Below are 22,926 nucleotides of genomic sequence, written 5' to 3' on the forward strand. Positions count from 1 at the left end.
TCTGCCAGACACCGCCGCCAAGCAAAATTCCACCTCCACACCGCCGCTCCCGTCGATTCCTTCCATCCACACCTCCGCCTACACCCCACCAGTAGCCCTACCACCTTGTTGCCCAGCTCCTTCGCCGTGACACCTTGTATCGTCGCCGCTTCTGTCCGCCGCCGTCGCACCGCCCGCTCTCGGTGAGAACCCCTCGCGCTGTCTCTCTTCCTTCTTGAGCAGTCGTAGTCGAGTCCTTAGGGTCCTAGGATGGTGTCGGGGTAGTCGTTTGAGTAGGATGTGCCGTAGTCGCGAGTAGCCACGGCCGGCCGAGGGAGTCGCCGCCCGTCGCCGTGGAGGAGGTAGCTCCGGTCGTCTCCAGGGGAGCTGTCGCCGCGCGCGAGGTCGTGTAGGGTTAGGGTTTGTGTCGTCGTCGAGACCCGCCGCCGGGAGGGCGCCGGCCGGCGAGCCGCGCCGCCCCCTGTTCCGGTCGCGCTTTTGGCGGGAGGAGGAAGAAGGAGCTGTGCACCCGGGCCCGCGCGTCAGTGAGAGAGAAGGGGAGGGAAGACGCAGGCCGAAGCGGTGCGGCCGTCTTGGGCCGGCGTGTTGAGGCCCAGTGGCGCGCGCGGGTGACCCGAAGAGAAGAGGCCGGAGGCCCAGAGCAGCGTCACAGGCCGGCGTCGCGCGGAGAAGAAAGAAAAAGAAAAAGGGGCCGTGGGCCGGTGCTGGGCTACCAGGAGAGAAAGAAGGGGGGAAATCGGCCCACGGAGCCCATCGGGAAGAAGGATAGGGCCGGCCGGTAGAGTGTATAGGAGAGGTGGGGTCCGCGCCGTGGGGTCCAGGTGTTCGTGAGAAGGGGTAGAGAGGGGGTGAGTAAGAAAAGTTTTCCGGGGGAATTTTCGGGAAAAGTTAGATTTCTTTAGCAAAATAATTCGTTTAAAATTCGTTTTACACCATTTTAATCACAGAAATTTGTAGGAGTGTCCAAAATTAGTGAACCCAATTTTGTTAGGCTTGTTTTATTTTCCTTTATGCATTAAAATTTTTACACCCTAGGAAAATAATAAAAATTTGGGTATTTATTTAATGCCTTCCTTTTAAAGGTAATTAAATAAATGCTTAATATTTATAAAATGTATAAAAATATGAATAATACTTTATTAATCACAAATAACCCTTAACTCATAGGAAACTAGATTTTTTTGAGTTAGAAATTATTTACCACATTTATCAAAAAAATTAAAAGCTATAGGAAGGGTTAAGTAAGAAAAATAAAAATATAGGTTAATCTTTTTAGATTTCTTTTGTGTGTTGACTTACAACTTATTCGTGATAAGTCGTATAGTCCTTGTTGGCTTGCAACTTTATCATGAAGGAAAGTTGTATAGTCTGTTATTTAAAAAGTTTGCATTCTAACCCCTGCATATATGTACCGTAGATCCAGAAGCACCAGAAGAGGATTGCTGGGAATTTTCAGAAGGACCCTTGGAATTCGACGAAGTGTTTGAATTTGTCCCTTGTGAAGCAAATCCGTCGGCTTCTACTAATCTTTTTAACGATCAAGGCAAGCCCCGGTGCATTTATACCTATCTATTTTGGAGTCGTTATTTCATGTGACTAGTTATAGGTTATTGGTTTATTGCATGCACTAAGTCTAGGAGTTGGATGAAACCTATTCTTGTGTGTGATCATGCCTTGATTTAAGGACATCTTTGCCACTTGTTCAAATCTTAGAAACTACCCAAGTCTAGAATTGCTTACTTGCTTACATACTTGGTTTACCAACCTTAGGGAAAACTCTTAAGTCATACATGCTGCTTATGAAAGATAGTTTGGAGTAGAGGATCAGACAGAAGCTAGAGATGTAGTTCTGTCTACTAGATTAATTTGATTGAGGACCGATCCGTGTCTTAACTGCTGATCAAGTGATAACATCTGATCACTTACTGGGTATGGGACCAGTAAAGCCCAGTAGATTAGTAAATTCTATGATCAGGAATGCTCCGTACCCGCATTTGACGTGCTGGAGATTGGCAGGGGTGTAGCCTGAAACTCACATGGGGATCAGGCCAGACGTGGGGTCCCATGTGGGGGTGCATCCCTGGGTCCGGGTAGTTGTATTCCTAATCATTGACTTTACTAATCGAGAGGTTGTTAGTACGACCTGGACAATCGTATGATGCTGGTGATCGGGGTGCTCTCCTGCAGGATGTAAATTGATCCGGATCGCCGCAATTCTCGGTTATGAATGCACTTGATCACTGTTGAGCATCGTAGTGTAACTCATGTGATATAAAATCTCCTGTTGCCAAGTATTGTATGAATTAACAGTTATGATTGTTTTTACTTCTGTTATCACCTAGAATGGTTAGGTAACAACTTAACTAAACTAAAAGACAAAACTAAGGCCTTACTCGTAGTAAGCTTTTTCGGCAAAAACCGTGTCAACCAAGCACACCCAAAGGCTGACATGCATTCCAATGAAAAACTATTATATTGGTTAGTCGGGTAAGACTTGCTGAGTACCCCGTACTCAGGGTTTCCCCCTTGTGGTTATCTTTCAGAAGCTACACAGGAAGCTACCGAGGAGGAGACCCCGAAGACCTAGAGTATTGACCTGAGTCTCTCAATACTCTAGAAAACCATTCATCGACGCATCTTCTCCTAAACTGTTTATGTTTAATCTTAGAGCTTGTCTAACTCTGCATCACTAAGTTTGTCTCAACTTAAATATTGTAATAACTCGTACCTCTTAATTATGTATGTAAAAATGTAATATTTGTTGATATTATCCCATCGCGGATATTATCCTGATGTATGGTGATGAAACACGCCGTGGATCTTTCGAGGAGTCCTAGGGACACTCGACGGACTACCGGACTTATGCTGTTTTAGGTGCGTTTCGGATAATTGCTGCTCCGACAGCGATTAGGCGCACTTAAACCCGCTTAAGTTGGGCGGTTCCGCCACACCAATGCCTCCCGTCTTTTCCGCCGCCCCTCCACAGTCGCGCCGCCCGGACTGCGCTACGCGACGATTCCTCCGTCGCTAATCCACACCCCGGCCGCGACAGTCCCTTTCCCGCCCTGTCAGAGCAGCGCCCCGACAATCTGTTGCTTCGCGCTCGCCCGCGCGACCGCAGCCCGCCTGTCTTCTCACCTGTGCGCCCTCGTTTCTAGCGCCATTTCCCCGGTCACTTCCATCAGATCCACCGCACGACGACGCCCGCCTCCGCCAAATCTCAACCACCGGCAAAACCGCGCCTGCGCCGCCCTGTCATCGGTGCCCAATGACCGCCGGTGCCATCCCCGAAGTTCTGCTCCACCGCCCTCGTTGCTCAATCACCACCCCGGCAGCGCACTCCATCGTTCTTCCCGATCTTCGCGCCGCCCCAACCCTCTCTCTCGTCCGCACGACTATAAAAAGGAATGCCGGAGCCCCGCCGGAGTTCCCGTTCGCCATCGCTGCCCTCCCGCTTTGCTCCCAGTTCGTGCTCACCGCGCCACCGCCTAAGTTCCTGAGGAACTCTCCTCTCCGCTCCACACCATTTTCCCCAATCCGCCCAGCCTCTTGCTCCTCCGCACTGCGCGAGAGCTTGCTTGTTGTCCACAAGAAGCGCCGCCGCCGTCGGAGCACCGCCGGGCATCGCCTGCCCAAGTCTGCTCTTTTCCGACCTCAAGCTTCACCTGTGAGACGAAGGTAAGCTGCCGACCCTTTTTCCGCCTCGTCCGACCCCTTCTATCCGACCGACCCTTGTTCCGTCTCGCCCGACCCTGTCTGTTTCGCCGACCCTTTCTCCGCCTCACCCGAGGGCTCGTCTGTATCTTTTTCCTTGAACCGAGGGTATATGCGTAAAACTTGGGGACTTCTCTGCGTTAAGTCTGAGGACCCCAGCACATCTATTCCTCTAGTTTAAGGGTCTGATCATAAGTTCCTTCCCATCCAACCCTCATATCTTGATCTCCACCAACTCAAGCGAACCTCCCCACCTTTCCGTAACTTGCCGCAAGTTTCTGGGCTCAAACTTGCAAGTGTTGCTGTTGAAATAACCGTCTAAATGCTAACCCATGCATTGCATTCGTGTAGAGCTGCGTCTCGCCGACGGCTTCTACGAGTTGTACCCGGCGCCCGAAGAAGGAGTTGCAGCAGAGCTCCCGCCTCTAGAAGCCGAAGCCGCCCCAGCAGAAGACCTCTTCCCTTCCTCCTCGCTTGAAGGCAAGCCCCGGATGCATGAACCCCCTATATTTTCCCAAACTTGCGCATGCCTTCTTTATCATGCTTGTGCATTTACGTATAGGAGTTGTTTGGAACCGTAGATGCATGACTTAGCTCCCTGATCTGAACACTAGCTGTTGGACCAAGTAGTTGCTGTGCTTAAATAGGAAGCGGTAAAAGTCGAGTGATTTCCTGTCACTCGCGAGTTGTAGGAGTTGGTTGTTTCTCCTTCTGTTACAACTATAAGGACGATGGACGGGGCCGGGTTCTGGTTAACTTTTTGGTGGTCGGCTGATCGTCCTGTCTGTCTATGAAACTTGCTAAGGCCCGACAGTGGTGGTGTTCGTGATCAAGTGTTGAAAGTACTAACCTCATACTTATTATGGGATGAGGAAGCCGAGTACCGGATTGACCCTAGACGTGAGCGGTCGCCCCATTGTCCTTGGAACGAAGTTTCCCCTGCGGGCGCACGTGGTGGCAAGTGTGGTCACAGAACGGCAGAGGCCGGGTCTGTGGAACATTGCACCAAAGGGAATGGGCCCGACACGGGTTAGGGGATTGATGGGGAAGGCCGACACAGGAAGCGACCCTCGGTGGTGCGCGGATGTCGTGAGGTTAGGTTCACCATGCATGGTTAAAGAACTCGAATCGATTCGTCTGCCTCTCACAGTTTGAGACTACTTGATCGCTATGTCACCCTGAGTAATAAAGGAATCTGATGATGACATGGTCTTGATGATGTTATATATGTATACCTTTTGGTTGGTTCTATGTTTGCTTAGAGTATGTTGCTAACTTAGACCGGATAATGAACTTAGAACCGGAGCTAAAACTTTGAAAATAAGGATCTACTTAGTGCCTTTGGCAAACAAACCCCTCAGCCAAAGAGCCTTGCATGTCTAGAGTGGTGGAGTAGCTCTACTCCCTGTCGGTTAAGTCTTGTTGAGCTTAGTAGCTCAGCCTTGTTGTGGCTCTTCTTTTTTAGGTGAAGTTGCTGCTCTTGAGTCCTCCTCTGTTGGCACTTGGCCGCCCCAACTCCCTCCGGGTTGGACGGTTGAGTGGGATCCCTCCTCGGACGGCGAGGAGAGGGATCACTGATGTCCTGGTTGGCCTCACCAGGGATGTCCGACCCCGACGAAGTAGCTTCCGCTTGTTGCCTTACCTTCTGTTGTTTTCTTTGAACCTTGTAAAACTCTGATGTTTATTTTAGTGTTGAACTAAATGGTCAATTGTTTAACTCAGTGGACTTGTTGTATTCTCTGGAACTGCTCACCTTCGTGTGAGTTTGCTAACTCGGTCCTGTTCAAGTGGTTAAATCGGATGAAATCCGACGGCACTTCGTGTTAACTTGGTTAAGGCATGAGTGTCGCATATTAGGCGACTTAATCATGTTTAATCAAGCTAATCCGAAGTGGATCCACCACAGCTGGACACAGGAGTAAGAGGGCAAATCCATATGTTTCCTTCGAAGAACATTCCTTGTACTTAATCTGTCTTTGAGAAGCAACCAGAAAAAGAATTTATGTTTGCTTTGGCATTTAGATTTTCAAAGCCACCGGAAAATTGGATGAACATGGTGATGTCTTGTTAGTGCTCTATATGCTTTTGATGAGGAAAAATGTTGATTGCCCCAAATATATGTCCAGCAGTCTTGCTCATCATTTATGGAGATAAAATCCAAATCGGCAGCTAATTGTAGCAATTGATCCATGGCTAGGGCTGTTAGAGGCAAGTTGAAGAGCTGTTGTAAATCTGTTAGCACATAAGCCTGCCTGAGAGATATGTTTTCCTTTCTAGTAAATGAGTAAAGTTGTGGATATGCTTGAGCAAGAACCTTATTGTTCCACAGATCATGCCAAAGTAAACATGTTCGTCCATTGCCAACTGTTACTGACGCTAAACCCTTAAATTTGTCCATGAGCTTGACAATGTCTCTTCACCAAAAAGATCCTTTTCTTACTTGTCCTGGCAGTCTACCAGTAGCATAATGTTTCTCCCAAATCAGATGAACCCATGGGATATCTGCTTGATTAAAGAATTTGTGTAGGTATTTTAGTAGAAGAGATTCATTTTGGGTTCTCAGGTTTAAAACACCAAGGCCACCCTCTTTCTTTGGCAGGCATACCAGCTCCCAGGCAGCTTTGGGTGGTTGTCTATTATTTATATCAGATTTTCTCCAGAGACAACATTTTCTATACTTATCCACTTGTTTGTACACTGTCTTATGTAATAAGAAAGTGCACATATGAAACATTGGCATAGCTGTGAAGATTGAATTTGTTAACTGAAGCCTTCCTGCATCTGATAAAAAATTTGATGTGGTTACCAATCTTCTCTCACACCTGGATACCATTGGTAGAAACTCTTCAATCCTGGGTTTAGTGAGACCCAGGGGTAGCCCTAGGTAAGTAAAAGGGAAACCACCTGTAGCACATCCAAAGGTTTGTGATAAGAACTGCAATCTATCTTCTGTGATATTAATAGGCACCATCATTGATTTAGAGAAGTTAACTTTCAGACCAGTGGATACTGCAAAATTTTGAAGAAGCTGTTTCAAGTGTAGAAGCTAGTTGGGGCAGCCCTCCATAATTATTAGGGTGCCATCTGCATACTGTAAGATAGGGAAATCTTGACTGTATGCCAAAGGGATAGGGAGGTGCAGATGACCTTGCTCTTTTGAGAGGTTAAGTATAGATTGCAGGAGGTCAGCTCCCAAAACGAATAAAAGAGGAGATAGAGGATCCCCTTGACGAACTCCACTCTTACAAATGAACCTTTTCCCAGGAACACCATTCAAGAGCATGGAGGATGTGCCTGATCCAAATATCTGCTCCATCCACTGGATCCATTTATCTCCGAAATCTTTCTGTTGCATGATTGACAGCATAGCTTTGTGTTCAATTTTGTCAAAGGCCTTCTCAAAATCAAGCTTAAGAATGACTATCTCTTTTCTCAATTTGTGGTATAAATGTAGATACTCAAACGTCCAGGCTAAGCAATCTTGTATGGTTCTTGACTTAATGAAACCATATTGATTTGCATGAATAAGTGACTGGATTACCTTTTGTAGTCTGTTGGCCAAAAGCTTTGTTATAAGCTTCATGGATGTGTTTAGGAGAGAAATTGGCTTGTAATCTGTGACCTTTGCTGCACCCTCAATTTTAGCTATTAGAGTGATATATGATCCATTTATGCTTCGCAAGCAGACAGTGCCAGAGTGAAAATCTTCACACAGAGAATAGAAATCTTGTTTTATTATGTGCCAACAGCTCTTTATGAAATTGGTATTAAACCCATCTGGTCCAGGGGCCTTGTCATTTGGGAGGTTATTGATTACAAAGTCAATCTCTTCGTGTGAAAAAGGTTCCTCAAGGTGGCTTAAGTTGTCAGTTGGATGTAGAAGCTGTTGCAGATCAAAGAGCATGGAGTTATACTCGGAGGTGCCCAATCTTTCTTTAAAAGCTTCCCATAAAATTGACTCCTTCACTTGATGCTGGTATTGAGGAGTTCCAGATGTGTCCTCTAGGGATCTAATATAACTTTTTCTATGCTTAATGGTTGCATTTGCATGAAAGAATTTTGTTGACTCATCACCAAACTTTACCCATTTAATGGATCCTCTCTGTTTCCAATAGATATTCTGCTGTTTGAGAAAGCATTGCAACTGTTCCTGTAGAATGACTTTAAAATTCCATTCCATGAGGGTTAAGTCTCTGTATTCTTCAATTGATTCCATAAAAAATAAAGACAACTTCACATTTGAGATAAGAGACTTGAGGTTCGATAGTTGAGAATTCCATGTTCTTAGAACCCTTCTAAGATTCTTGAATTTTTTAGTGATAGTTTTTGCCTTGTCAGATTCTTGAACCGGGACTGACCAACCATGTGAGACAATATCCATGAACTGATCATGTTCCACCAATAATTTTCAATCTAAAAATCTTACCCTTTGGGATATCTGTCCTTACATGAATGACACAGGGTGAATGATCTGATGTTTCCATCACCAAAGAGTAGGCTGATGTGTTTGGGTGACTGAGAGTCCAAGAAGCAGAAGTAAAGAACCAGTCTAGTCGTTCCAACAAGGGTATTTGTTGCTTGTTGGACCAAGTGAATTGCTTGGATTTTAGAGGAATTTCCACTAAACCCAGAGTGTTAATGGCATCATTGAACATGAACATGTCACTGTAATTACCACCTGGTTTATTTCTATTTGAAGGATCACGTATGAGATTGAAGTCCCCCACTACCAACCAGTCGTAATCATCAGGCATTTGGATGTGCTTGAACCATTGAATGAAGGCTATTTTCCCCTCCACAGTGCAAGGACCATAAATGTTTGTTAGAACCCATTCCCAATCAGTAAGATTTGAAGATAACTTAACTGAGATAGCAAACTGATTCATGAAAATTAATTCCCCATATAACACAGACGATTTCCAGATTATGGCAATCCCACTAGAGGCCCTTGTGACGGTAGAAACTCATACCTATCAAAGGATGAGGGACAGAACTTTTTAATAAATAACGAATCTATTAAGCCTAATTAGTCCATGATTTGATAATGTGTTGCTACAGTAAACATTTGCTAATGATGGATTAATTAGGCTTAATAGATTCATCTCGCCGTTTAGCCTCCATCTATGTAATGGGTTTTGTAAATAGTCTACGTTTAATACTCCTAATTAGTATCTAAATATTCGATGTGACACGTGTTAAAAATAAGCAAAAGAACCAAACGCCCCTTAGTTGTGCTCATCCATATAAACACACACATTATTCTTCCTGTCTGCCTTTTATACTTTGAAGAAAAATATGATGGTGCCCATTTTAGGGTTTGTTAATGCTGTCTGTAATACTTGCAGGACACCCGTGAGACAGCGTTTGCCCTCAGGAAGTTGTCACTCACCAAGGCCAAAAGGTACCTGGAGGATGTGATTGCCCACCGTCTTTGTATTGTGCAAGGGGCGCACCACGAGAGACGGCATAGTCCATGAGCTCCTGGAAGGTGCCTGGCCGGACGACCCTCATCTCGAGCGGCCCGATGGAGCCGTCAGCGACCCGGCACTGCCATGTACACGGCGTTCAGGGCCTCCTCCATCTCAAGGCAGCACATGCCGAGCGTCTCCTTGCAATGTGGCTATGGCTTCTACCCCCTTGCCGGACAGCATCTGCATCATCTCCCAGTAGATCACGTAGCGCACTGGGATGCTCTCGGTGTACGCCTGGCTGGTGTAGTCCAGCACGGCCGCGCCGCCATGCCGCCGGCGGAGCAGCGGCGCGGATGCGCGCTGCACCTCGGCCTCGTCGGTCTTGTCGGAGCCGATGCACAGCAGCACGTTCCCGCGGCGCACGAACCGGAACTCCGGCGCGGCGTTGTGGAACCCCGTCACGCGGAGGACGTCGCCGACGCGGTACCGGTTCAGCCCGGAGTAGCTGGTGATCACGACCTCGTACTCGTGTCCAGCCTCCACGTGCACGAGCTCCACGAGCTGGTTCTCATCGCCTCGCGCACCGCCTCGCGCCTTGAGATGCCGGCCACCGCCTCGCGCACCGACGTGTCGGAGACGACGCAGGGGCTTAGCTCACCGGCCTCGATATCGGCGGCGAGCTGCTCCATCTGGAGAACACGTTGGCCGCCCGACGTGCTGGAGCTGGCCGAAGAAAATGTTGTCATTTTTTGTTTCTTTTCGATCAAAAATCCTTACATTTCTTTCCTTCTTTCCTTCTAAATTACCCAAGAGGTTAACATGATTGAGGAGCACAGGTCTTTGCGCGAGCTGCTAGCTGATCCTGCCATTCTTGTCCACCACTCGTGGAGGTCACCATCATGTTGCGCCTATTCCCTCCGGTGCACTGTTGGGATCGCTAGCTATTCCGAGATGAATGAGTGAATTTGCAGTCAGCAAAGAGGTGTATCGCCGTTTCAGGTCGACTTCTGCAGAGGGGGCACGTTGATTGGTTCGGCCAACCTCTTGCTTGTAGTCTGTCAGTTGTCCATGGCCTGTTTTGAATGACCAACCGGAAAAATATCTTGCAACTTGCGGGCGCCCAAATCCGTCAAATAAGCGTGTCAAAGTTTGTTGCCGCGAGCAAAGGCACTGAGCCGTCGGCAATGCGCCGGATGTACGGATCCAGGTCCTCGTAGGTCACCATGGGCACCTTGGCTCGGAAAGTGGCGCGGTCGGTGGCGGCGGCGAGGCTGCAGTTGCTGGCGAGGTACTCGATCGGCGTCGGCGTTGCGGGCGAGGATCTCGGCCAGCACGCGCTCCTGCACGGCGTCCACATCGGCGGTCATCTCCTCGATGAAATGAAGCTTCTCGGAGTCGATCGCCCTCGCCGCACTAGTTGCCGGCGACGGTGCTGGGCTGGTCGACGCGTCGTCGTCGGTCATTTCCGCCATTTGAGTAAAAGGTGGAGCTGCCTGCACTGAATGTCCGGAGAAGGACAAGAAATGGTCTGGGAATTGGGATGCTGGGGTAGGAGTAGGACTAGATTTTTTTTTTATAGCGAAATGGTTAGGCATGGGACTAGATGCCGCACTGGGACTAGTTTTTTTTATATTGTTAACGTGCTGGACGCACGGTGTATTATTTGGATTTCCCGTTGGCGATCCTACGTGCTCCACTTCGCCAAACACCATGATGACCCAATCAACAAATAAAGATGCAAATGTTGATTGCTGCAATCAACAAATAAACAGGTGCATGATGACCCAATCACCATGACAAACTACACAACTTGTACTTGTACAGGCACAAGGACACAAATTATTGATACACTGATCGATTCACATGAACGGAAGCGTAGCTGCACGCGCTTGGGCTTTGCCAACTTCCTTCTCCTTTGGAGAGAAGCTTAGCATTTCTGGTGCCCAGTCCGGCAATGCCGGGCTCAAGTGGCTGGAGACGACGCGCGAGTCGAGCAGCTCCATGATTCGCGGCGCCGTCACGCACCGGGGGACCTTGTACTGCCCGGCGGACGCGCCACGGGAGACGGCCAAGTCCGCGAGCTCCTGGAAGGTGCCCGACCGGACGACCCGGATCTCCAGCGGCCCGATCGAGCAAAGCGCGACCCGGCCCTCCCGGTACACCCAGTTCAGCGCCTCCTCCATCTCCAGGCAGCACCGATCCAGCACGTCGCCGTCCACAGCAGCGCCGCCGCCGCTCTGGGCTCCCTTGGCCTTTAGCAGCTCCCAGTAGATGACGTAGTGTCCCGGGAAGCTCTTGGTGCAGGCCCGGCTGGTGTAGTCCACCACGATCGCGCCGCCATGCCGGCGGAGCAGCGCGGCCGCGCGCTCCACCGCGCGCTGCAGGTCGGCCTGGTCGGTCTTGTCGGCGTCCACGGACAGCAACACGCCCTTGCGGCGCACGAACCGGAACCGCGGCGCCGCGTTGTGGAACCCCGTCACGCGGAGCACGTCGCCGACGCGGTACCGGTTCAGCCCCGTGTAGGTGGTGATCACCAGCTCGTACTCGCGCCCGGCCTCCACGTGGGCGAGCTCCACGAGCTGGCTCGCGTCGCCACGCGCCTCGCCGTCGACGGGGAGGAACTCGAAGTATGCCATGAAGGGCATGATGGTGTAGGACACCTCCGACGGGTCGCACATCGGGGAGAGGTTGACGCCGAAGGCGCACTCCGAGGACGCGTACAAGGTGGAGAAGATCGGCAAGCCACCGCTGTAGTGATTCAGGGTCGGGACGTACTGCGCCATGGAGCCGGTGACGATGGTGTCGAGGTACTTGGTGTTGGGCCAGATGCGTGCGATAATGCCCGCCCCACCGCCCTCGTAGCCCTCGGCGCGGATGAACCGGGCAAGCTCGGGGTCCGGTCGGAGGACGCCGGCGACTGCCTCGCGCACCGACGGGTCAGTGATGCGGTCGGCGAGTGTGCCGGCGTCGATGTCGGCGGCGAGCTGTTCCCAGTTGTCGAGAAAGAAGGTGATGGCCCGGACGACGCCGGATGCAAACGTGGCGCCGACGCGCACCACATCGTGGCGATGGCACAGGCCGCACAGCATCTGCGCGTACATGCTCTGGAACGCGTTCGGGCAGAGGATGGCCGCCACGGGGCTCGTGAGGGCGCCGGATAAAGGGAGCTTCTTGAAGTGGTCGCTCTTGAACAAGCTCGTCAGGACGGGCTGCGCGAGCAGGCCTCCCGGCGTCTTCGTCTCCAAGTTCACGAAGTGGAAGTAGAGACCCCTCCCCTTGTCGAGCCCAGGCACGTACCTGCACGCCACGCACCATGGCCACACGATTACTGCAGCTGCTCTGCTAGTACCAACAAATTAAAGAGAGCTTACTGGTTGATGACAGGCATAGCGAGGCTGCCCAGCAGCAGGCTGCGGTGGCGCTCATCCTCGACGGTAGGTATCAGCTTGCGCTCGCCGCCCGACGTGCCGGAGCTGGTGAAGAACTCGGTGACGGGGTGCCCCGGCCCCGTGAGGATGGGCGAGCGGTCGCCGTTGGCGATGCGGCGGATGTACGGCAGGAGGTCCTCGTACTCCACCATGGGAACCTTGGCCCGGAAGGTGGCGCGGTCGGTGGCGCCGGCGAGGCCGCACTTGCTGGCGAGGTACTCTGTCTCGGCGTTGCGGGCGAGGATCTCCCCCAGGACGCGCTCCTGCATGGCGTCCGCGTTGGTGGTCACCTCCTCGATGAAGCGAAGCTTGTCGGCGTCCATCTCTTTCGCCGGTTGACGAGGCTGGGGTACAGGTCGCCGCGCCGGGGGTCAACTTGCCGGTCGTCGCCGCTGCCTTTGGCTGGCTCAATCGGTCAATCCTAGCAGCTGTGTGGTGTCTGCAGGGTTGGGATGGAAATCGAGGGTTGTCATCCCACCAGGTGCAGCAGCTGTGGTTGACATTCGGGCCTTGTTTAGTTGCCCAACTTTGAAGATGCAAAATCAATGTTGCAGCATTGTAGCACACTGTAGCGTTTTGTTTGTATTTGCGAATTATTGTTCAAATATTGACTAATTAAGCTCAAAAGATTCGTCTCGCAAAGTACAATAAAACTGTGCAATTAGTTTTTGATTTCGTCTACATTTAGTACTCCATGCATGTACCACAAGTTTAATATGATGAGGAATCTTCTTTTTGTACCGTGTCAAAGTTAGGAGTTCGGGGGAACTAAAAAGAGTCTCGGTGCCTGTGTGGAGCACGAGATGCTGATGACACCAGACAAACACGCGGGGTGCTGTTGGAGTATTGTACAGTACAACACTCATTTTGGTCGTCTAATGATCGTGATGGTGATCAATAAAAGGAAAAGTTGCAAAAATCCACCCATACATTTAGGAGATTTCAAATACCCATCCGCGCCGCGGCTCACTTTTCTTGCAGTCTGAAACCTGCAAATTTTATGCATTTTCAAATGTAGCTTGCCATTTCATTTGAACCAGTGCTTCACAATTGCTCATTCCAGCCATCGATGCCAATGCCACCTATGAATTTAGAGCTTGCCATTTCATTTGTATCCCATCTAATTTCAGTAGCCATGCAATGCATGTTTGTCCTCCCAGTAACCTTACAGGAGGAACCAACAATACCAAGGGTGCTGATAGTTCAAGTATGCCATCGAACTACCTGCTGTTCGGAGGTGCAGGGAACTCTAGACATGAAATGGATGGAATGAAACAAGATCATCTACACAGCCAAGAATCGAGAATTGGATAAATTCAAGTATGCCATCTCTTATGCCACGAATGAAGGTTCACTCATTCACATCAGAGGGTAAGCTGAAGCAACCGAATATTTATGATTTTGGGGAAAGTATGCCATCGCTGCATGTTGGTGTTAGCTCTAGTAGATTCAATTTTGATGGTCTTCACAATTCCATGACCAAAGCAGAACAATTCTGAATGGCATGTGTGCAGAAGGAGCTGGAAGGTTACTGAACTGAATGTCTGAATCATGCAGGGGAGAATATGGTTGCAGTACAAGTGCAGGAAACGGTTCGGCAAACATGTCCAATCAGAGAAACCATCGACTGGTTCAGAACTTCAGATATGACGGCCTTCTAATTTCTAAATGGTTGGAAGCCGGCAATCCGATCCATGTTCGTCTAGAGAAAGGAGCTTCACCCCCACCGCCACAGCCACAGGAAGGAATTTTCTGGACGAAATTTGGAGAAAAGAAAAACAAACAGAAAAGATCAAAAGTCGGATTCGCAGCTGGCGTCGGCAAAAGTCGGATTCCCGCCACGCGCCTCTGGCCTATAAATCCATCCTTCTCTTCTGCCGCTCCATCCATCCATCCTTCTCTTCCGCCGCTCCCCTTCCGATCCGCGTCGTGGAGATGGCGGCGCTGGGCCCGGCGATCTTCTCCCGCGGCTTCCGCTTCAACCCGACGCCCCTCGAGGCCGCCACCTACTACCTCCCTCGCCTCGTCGCCGGCGCGCCGCTGCACGAGGCCGTGCGCCCCATCGTCAACCACGCCGACGTCTACGGCTGCGAGCCCGCCGACCTCGCCCGCCAGTTCTGCCCGCTGCCCAGGACCGGGCACCGATTCTTCTTCACCTACTGCAAGCTGCAGCAGCCGCAGAGGGCGGGGAAGGCCAGCAGGGCCACGCGCGCCGCCGGCTCCGGATCGTGGCACTCGCAGAGCGTCAAGGACGTCGTGGACCACGCCGGTGTCAAGGTCGTCGAGATCAGGAAGCTCCGGTACAAGAAGGGCGGCGAGTACTCGGACTGGCTCATGGACGAGTACTCGTGCTGCTTGGAGGACGCCGTCGCCGGCGACAGGCAGTTCGTGCTCTGCAACATCTACGTGTCCCCCAGGGCCGACCAAGGCTCCGCGGAGCGCCAAGAATCCGCCGCCTTCTTCGCTCCACCTGCGCCTGCGCCTGCGCCCGTCATGATCACGCAGGCGGCGGCACCCAAGAGGCCAGCGCCGCAGAGTGCCGAGTCGCCGTGCCCCAAGCGGATGCGGGGTGCCGTCACCCCAATGCCTCTGGTCGTGCAGCCGGCGGGCTATTGCACGGCGTCCTTCGCGCCACCACTGCCGTACGTGCCTCACATCGCCGCTTCAGCAAAGCCTCAGCCTCCGCCGCCGCCAATTCCGACCCGTCTTGCAGCACCGCCGCCGAGTCGCTCGCCGGCGCCCACACCACTGCAGCCGCGTTCGCTACCTAAGCAGCAGGCGCCGCCGCCAACTCTCCCGGTTGTACGTGCCTGCCACATGCCAGTGGAAGCACCGGCACGTCACTGCCAGCCGCCTAAGCCGTCCGTGCAGAGGAAGCAGAGCACACGTGATCCGTTTGAAGCCGCTGAGCTGGGAGACGAAGCGGAGGAGGAAAGGGTGGCAGCGCCTGATCCCAAGGAGTCCCCTGCAGCGCTTGTTGATCAAGATGACGACTGGGCCGAGTTGGAAAAGTGCATGGACGACGCCGTGCCAACAGCCGAGGGCTCAACCATGACTGAGGATGAGATGGACCAGCACTTATCCTCGTTGTTTGAGGAGGAAGAGATCCCGGATGCAATTGCAGCACCTGATCCGGAGTCCAAGGGATCCAAATCGGCGCTTCAAGATGACTTGGACTTGCACTGGACGACGTCTTACGAGTTACGACGATCGAGTTCAACAATGGCTGTTGACGAGCTTGCCTGGACATGAAGCAGCAGTAGCAGCAGCGGAAGAGCTCCACACAGAAGAAGGCTTCCCGATCACGTCTACGTGGTAGGAATGTAGGATCGTAGCACATGTAGAATTTTTCTGTGGATGGAATTTTATATGCCATCCTGAATGTAAATGTTGCATGTTGATGAGTTTGTTAGGGAATAATCCTCCTGTCCAAGACCTAATGTATGCCATGACATTATCACTGTCAGTCTCAACACACTTGACATTATCACTGTCAGTCTCAACAGTAGTATAATGGCCGCCAATTTAGTTTCTGTTGTCCCATGTTGTCTCCTGATTTTTCTAATTTTTGTACCCTCATTCAATGTGCTTGATTACTGTGGCAAGTAAAATCCGACACCCAAGGAACCTTCATGCGATGTGTTACATGGTAAAACAATAGGCACAAAAAACAACAGGAGCACGTTCAATTTTGCACCTGTTTTAGTGAAACTGATATCTGACGATGAAGATATAAGCCTTTGACAATATTTAAGAATGCATTTCTTAAGAAAGACAACATACATGTCTAGCATGATTTACAGATGCAGGGTTGCAGTCATCCACTCCCCGGTATCTAAACGAGTATAGATGTATCATCGACTGATAATTTGCTGTTGTGATTCAAAATCAGACACCATTAGTTACATTATCAGCACTCCCTCTAACATCTCATCCCATAACTAGTACTCCCTCTATTCCAAATTACAGGTTGTTTTGGCTTTTCTAGATTCATAGATGTTTGTATGCACCTAAATATAATATACGTCTAGATGTATATATAAACATCTATGCACTAAAAAATCAAAACGACCTGCAATTTGGAACGAAGTAAAATGAACCAACTGAAACCACCTCCGCATCCCATGGCATTCCACACTGCAATCACACTGAAGAACTCCAGACCACCGTATCCTCTCAGATTTGTTACAGAATGATGGGGAACAGCCCACCAACAGCGATCTGAGTGTCCTTGGTCACCGGGTAAGATACTGGCAGTGAGAAGAAGACGGTGATGGTTGCCAGTTGCCTAGGCAGTGTAGACTGCTGTTGTCTTGCGACCGATGCCATTGCTTCTAATGCGACGAGGCTGCCCAGAGACTGCATTTGGATTGGAAACAATGCGAGTCATGCGTTGATCAAAATGCTGCTAAAGTGGGAATGAACTGAAAGCTCATTTTGAAGGGTAACAGCGGAATGATTCATGCGTTGATGAAATGCTTCAAACCTTGGGATGAACTGTAAGCTTATTTTGACGGCTAGAAGTAGGATGGTTCATTTCATTTCTGAACTGTAAGCTCGTCGAGGAGGACGGTGCTGGCCGTCAGGTTGCCGTGCACGATGCTCATGTCGTCTGGAGGTAGGCTTGGCCACGGGCTGTCATCCGCGTCGCTCAGTCCACCGGCGTGTTCGGAGCGCGAGCTGCAGCAATGCCATTCATCACAGTACACAAGTTCAGAGTTTCGGTTCCACACGCGTCAAAAAGTGCAGAGTTTCAGTTCACGGGGACTCTAAGAAGTGGAAGGAATGACTAGCTGGCAGCAAATTTATCAAGAGATTTCGTAGAATCGAGTTAAGTAATGTTGATAATGCAGTGCTGAATGTCTAATCCATCAATTGTTAGGCCCAGTTGTCAGGAAACTCTGTCAGACACAATTGTTGCAGGGTTTCACTTCAAAAGGTACTGAATACTGAAAGACGATGGGTTAGGAATAAAATTATCAACAGATTTGAAGTAACAAAGTTTAATAATGCAGAAAAGTTATTGCTGTCGAAACAAGAAATCCGTTTACTAGTACAGCTAATCCTAATCCATAACTTGTTCGAACAAAAATTGCACAAGGTGTCAGTTTCTTTCCACTGAACCTAACATAAGTAGCTCTTGTTCATTCTATTGAACTTTTCAGGCAACTGCAGAGTTTTTATTTTTATTTACAAAAAGAAACTACAGAGACAATTTACGGAGGTGTTAGTTTGCTTTAACTGAACGTAACACGACAATTTGTTCTCAATAGTTAGCGTTTTCTGCATTGGCCATGAACAGAGAAGCTGTGAATTAACGCATGATTCTTCAGATGCTAAGGGTATGAACCGACACAGAGGCAAGCCCGGCGAGGGAATCCGACTTGAAAACGGGAAAGCAAAACCGGAAATTCAAAGTCTGGGCACACATCTGGCGATTTTTCGGGAGGAAACTTTGGAAACCAAAACCGGAAATTCAAAGTCGGACACACAGCTGGCGCCGGCGGGAATCCGACCTCCACTCGACCACTCCCGTCCCGCAGCGCGCCGCTGCACGACGCCGTCCGCCCCGTCGTGCACCACGCCGACGTCTACGCCTGCGAGCCCGGTGACCTTGCCGCCCAGTTCCGGCCGCTGCCCAAGACGGGAGACCGCTACTTCTTCACCTCCTGCAAGAAGGGCGCGCGCGTCGCCGGGCCCGGCTCCTGGAACCTGCAGAGCACCAAGGCCGTCAAGGGCGGCGCGGATCAGGCCGAGGTCGTCGGCGAGATCAAGAAGTTCCGGTACAAGAAGTGCGGCGTGTTCACGGACTGTCTCATGGACGAGTTCTCCACGTGCTGCTCGGAGGAGCCCGCCGCCGGCGACAGGCAGTTCGTGCTCTGCAAGATCTACGTGTCCCCCAAGGCTGCTAAGAACTCGGCCGAGCGCCAAGAATCTGCGGCGTTCTTCGCGCAGCCTGCGCCGCTGCCCGCCGTCGTCATGACGCAGGCGGCGCCCAAGAGGCCGGCGCCGCCGCAGGTTTCCGAGCCGCCGTGCCCCAAGAGGATGCGGGGTGCCGTCGCCCCGACCCCTCCGGTCGTTTAGCTGGCCGGTTGCACGTCATACTTCGCGCCACCGCGGTCGTACGTGCTTCACACCACCGCTTCAGCTCAGCCTCCGCCGCCATTTCCGACCTTTGCAGCGCCGCCGAGTCACTCGCCAGCAATCGCACCACCGTGTCTACTTGCGCAGATGCCGCCGCCGATTCCCCTTCCCCCAATGTTAAGTGCCTACCACATGCCAGTGCAAGCACCGGCGCACCAGTACCGGCCTCAGCCGCCCGTGCAGACGAAGCAGAGCATGCGCGATCCGTTACGTGTCGACAGCCGAAGCAGAGCAAGCGGCTGCCAACTCTGAGAGCTCAACGATGGCTGACGGCGCGCCTGATCCGGCGTCCAAGGAGTCCCCTGCTGCGCTTCATGAAGGTTTCGGCATCGATCACATCATGTCGCTTCCAGATGCCGCCTTCGAGGAGTGCCTCAAGTCGCTTCCTGTCGACATCGAAGAGTCTTTCAAGGAGCTCCAGGAAGCGATCCAGGTTTCATAAGAAGACTTTTCTTGCTTAGACATGCAAGAGCAGTAGCAGCAGCGGAAGAGCTCGCTCCATACAGTCACAGATTCCAGATCAGGAATAGGATGGCAACACTTGTAAATCTTTCTGCGGATGAAACTAATGTTATCCTTTCTGAATGTGACAACGTTGTGTGTTTAATTCAATTTGGGCAGTCTTGTGGTAGTACAAGAGCTGCTTGCTGTTATGGTTTGCAAGCGATGATTCGAAATTTGTTTCTGCGGATCAAGGTCTTGCCAAGTTGTCCAATCTGTGTTCATTAGTGTTATTTACCATGACAAGAAAAACCTGCAAAACCTCCAAGAACACTACACGAAGCACCCTTAAAGTGCCGCATAATAATGAGACAATATATGGTTCAAATTTCAGAAAGCACACAGACCAGCACTGTAAACTAGTACAAGTGCTGCTTGTTGTTTGATGCATTTTTATATGTGCTGACAAGCTATAGTTCCAAATTGTTTAAATGGATCCATGTCTTTCCAAGTTCACTTTCCATCTCTGTTCATCACTGGATATCTCATGCATTTTGAGACAACATATGGCATCAACGTCTCATGCATATGTTGACAAGTACAAGCTGCAAAAGCGTTGAAGGGTAAAATCACCAGAACCACCTCATCAAGAACCCTAAAAGCACTGCATTTTGAGACAACAGATGGTACCAAAAGCACCCATACGTATAACAGCATTCACCAAGAGCCAGTTCATGATCACTGGATATATCATTAAGAAGATACAGATCTTTGCCATTTCTCATCCAAGAATGCATTTCTGCAGAACCGAATACTCAGACAAAAGAAAGACAACATGCATGCCCACAATGACTCTTTCGATTTTTAATACATGATTATTATAGGGAAGCACAGTACAACTGTAACAGTCATCGAACCCCTAACACCTTAACTAGGACCTGACAAATACTAAACTCAGCACAACAACCATGGCATCTATAGATCAGGCATACCAACCCCAGCTTTCTCATCGTAGGTCTTCTCCAGCACAAGCTCAATTGGTGTATCCTTTGGGCCAGCTGTGTGATTGGAAGGAAACAATCAGAGCAACTTCTCATCAACAAATGTGCACGAGAGACATACCAGATAGCCAAAGAATGTATTTGAGACGACAAAAAAGAGTATATGGCAAAATGTTTAATGAACCTGTTTACTACTGATTTGACCTACTTATTCGTTCACTTATGCAACTAATATCATCTCTGGAGTTAAATCATAACTGGTGCTCAAAACAGAACAATATCAGAGTCTATTTGCCCCATACTCTGTTGAACTACAATTCTCCTTCCAGCACAGAGAAGGTACCCAATATGTATCGCATCTCAACAACACCAGAGTGCTGAAAAATTCTAAACAAACAGATGGGAGTCGAGAAATGGAGAAAACACTAGATGCAGCCAGTTAATATCAGTATTAAGTACTGCAGCATAAGAAGTGCTAATTAGTTCACACCTTTCTTTAGGTAATTAATGTTGTACTGAAAGGCACCATAAAGTGAGAATACAAGATGTGTTTATGAGACATGCATGCTGTGGATCGCCATATAATGAGTGTTAAAAGAAAATTATGAGACATACGTGATGTGGGTCTCGGCTTTTTTCTCTCCTTCAGAATTTCTGGCCGGGGTATCACAGCACCAGATGCATTCATTCCTCTGGCGAATCTGACTTTGGTCCCATCTTCCAAATACTTATATCCAATTTTACATGGTTTCCTGTGGTAAATATCGTGTTGACAAATGATTTTATAATGAGAAGTTAATAAAAGCAATATCTCTGTAGGTACTAAAACATGGTCAGGTATCATATCCATACCCAGTCACAGGATCAACTACTTGGATATTCGAAACATGAAGTGGAGCTTCTATTGAGAAAATACCACCTGTGTGCCCTTCCCCTTGCTTAATGTGTTTCTTAACCTGAAATGATGAAAGCACAACTATCTATGTAATTCCTAGTGCGCAAGAGGACACGAAAAGGCACAAGACAATGAAACCATGTTACTTGCTGGTTGCAGTTAACAGTACCCAGAATAAATAAACACCGAGTGTGCACCAAATTTTAAGTAAATACATAATGATTTTAGACAGATGAGAAAAACTGCATATTTTTTTGTTCCTGTCTGGTATTCAACACAGCAGATTCTGCAAAACAAAGCCCTCAGCTACCACATTATAACTAGTTGAGTTATTGAACATCTATTGGTCATGAACTTATGGTCTTATTGCATGTTAATTCAGCTACAAATTCAGATGGTCTTACGCCAGTATGTAACTGTTGATATGGTAGGCAGAGTGGCAGACATGTCCCAAAGAAAAACAGTAAAGCATGTAAAGAGGCATTGCAGTATATGCAACATGATAATGATTTGCTATACTGAAAGAAATTATGCTTGACAAAACATATAAACAGGAGATATTGGTATGCTTGTTCCCCTTGAGTGTCACTGCTATTCTTTCGTTTAACCAATTTGTAAAGCTAATGGCCAACATCCACCTATAGATAAATGAATGCGCACAACTACTTTCTTTGCGCCATAATGGAACTGTGGCAGTTTGGAGGAAGAGCTACATTATTCACAAGTAAAACTCATGTTATCAGCCTCAAAGCAGCACAACAAGGACAAAAACTGGGCATCATCTAACTACTAACGTCACTTTTTTCAACCAAGAGCACAGTACCAACACTAGCTTGAACTCTGAAGTCTGAAGAATTTACATAAAATTTACGACGGGCCACCTTTCAACTATAATGGTTTGGGAATTTGGACGGGACGGAACGGATAGAGCACAATGTTATCTAGGGGGCCTTAATTGAATAGACACGGCCAGTCTGCAAAAACCTAAATACCAATTATACTAAGTAACTGTGTTGAGTCCAATTTAACCCACAGTTGTAGGATGCCACACATATCTTCTAAACTGATTCCACGCCCGAGTTAATTAGCTGGGGAAAGAGCGTGGAACAACAAATTACCAAGTTCTTGCCCTCGACGATGACGCGATTCTGGGACCGAATGACCCGCTTGATGAGCCCGGTCTCCCCCTTGTCCTTGCCTCTGATGATCATCACCTGGCAGTGAAAAAAAAAGGAGAATGGGAGATCTCGCAATGAGAAGATAGTAGGACTGAAAAGACTAACTGGGGGATGGGCTGCAGAACGAGAGAGATTACGTTGTCACCGCGGAGTATCTTCCAGTGCCTGATGAGCTTCTCCGCAGCCTTCCACCCCATCTTTCCTTGAAGCCGCCTCCTCTCTCCCGCGGGTTTGGGGCTGCGGCGGCCGGTGACGGAGGCGGCGGCCGGCGAGGGATGGAAGAAGAGCGAGTGGCGGCGCGGGGCGCTGGGGCTGACTGCTGAGAGCGTGATTGGGCCGGGCTAGTGAAGAGGAAGCTTGGGCTGCTGCTGCTGTTTGGGAAGGATTGCCTGGCCTGCTATCCTTGGGCTAAGCCCAAATTGACTTCAGTCCACACGTTTGACAAATTTCGCCTATGCTACAATTTTACTTGCAAATTAAAGTTTGCAAAAATGCTGCATCTTTTATGAACTTAGAAGATAGTGATACCCATAATTTTCAGAATTAAATTCCAAAGTGGTCATATCAAATCCCATCTGTGTACAAAGGTGTATTAACACAAAAGGTGATTTAGGACAGAGAAAAGGCCCAGCTTCAGTAACAAAAGAGAAGGCCGACAGCTACGCTCCTCTTTTTCCAAATGCTTTAGAACATCTATGTTTTTTCAAGCATCAT

The 22,926-nt window shown here is 49.4% G+C and overlaps 3 protein-coding genes and 1 pseudogene across 3 annotated transcripts; 1 reads left to right on the forward strand and 3 right to left on the reverse strand.

Moving 5' to 3' along the window:
- Positions 1-9,099: 9,099 nt before the first annotated feature.
- On the reverse strand, positions 9,100-10,588 carry LOC117833220 (indole-3-acetic acid-amido synthetase GH3.8-like; annotated as a pseudogene).
- Positions 10,589-10,908: 320 nt separating this feature from the next.
- LOC117833761 (indole-3-acetic acid-amido synthetase GH3.8) lies at positions 10,909-12,913 on the reverse strand. Its single transcript, XM_034713360.2, has 2 exons — positions 12,497-12,913; positions 10,909-12,422 (listed from the first exon to the last, which is right to left on the reverse strand). The coding sequence occupies exons 1-2, from the start codon at positions 12,874-12,876 to the stop codon at positions 10,985-10,987; spliced, it is 1,818 nt and encodes a 605-aa protein (XP_034569251.1). The 5' UTR covers positions 12,877-12,913; the 3' UTR covers positions 10,909-10,984.
- Positions 12,914-17,512: 4,599 nt separating this feature from the next.
- Positions 17,513-18,637, forward strand: LOC117833222 (uncharacterized). The gene is made up of 2 exons (XM_034712648.1): positions 17,513-17,516; positions 18,048-18,637. The coding sequence occupies exons 1-2, from the start codon at positions 17,513-17,515 to the stop codon at positions 18,635-18,637; spliced, it is 594 nt and encodes a 197-aa protein (XP_034568539.1).
- A 1,209-nt stretch (positions 18,638-19,846) lies between these two features.
- Positions 19,847-22,542, reverse strand: LOC117866391 (uncharacterized). Its single transcript, XM_034750586.2, has 5 exons — positions 22,350-22,542; positions 22,153-22,248; positions 20,992-21,095; positions 20,755-20,891; positions 19,847-20,196 (listed from the first exon to the last, which is right to left on the reverse strand). The coding sequence occupies exons 1-5, from the start codon at positions 22,407-22,409 to the stop codon at positions 20,114-20,116; spliced, it is 480 nt and encodes a 159-aa protein (XP_034606477.1). The 5' UTR covers positions 22,410-22,542; the 3' UTR covers positions 19,847-20,113.
- Positions 22,543-22,926: the final 384 nt, after the last annotated feature.

This window comes from Setaria viridis, chromosome 8 (genome assembly GCF_005286985.2).
Source record: "Setaria viridis chromosome 8, Setaria_viridis_v4.0, whole genome shotgun sequence".
Lineage (NCBI taxonomy): Eukaryota > Viridiplantae > Streptophyta > Magnoliopsida > Poales > Poaceae > Setaria > Setaria viridis.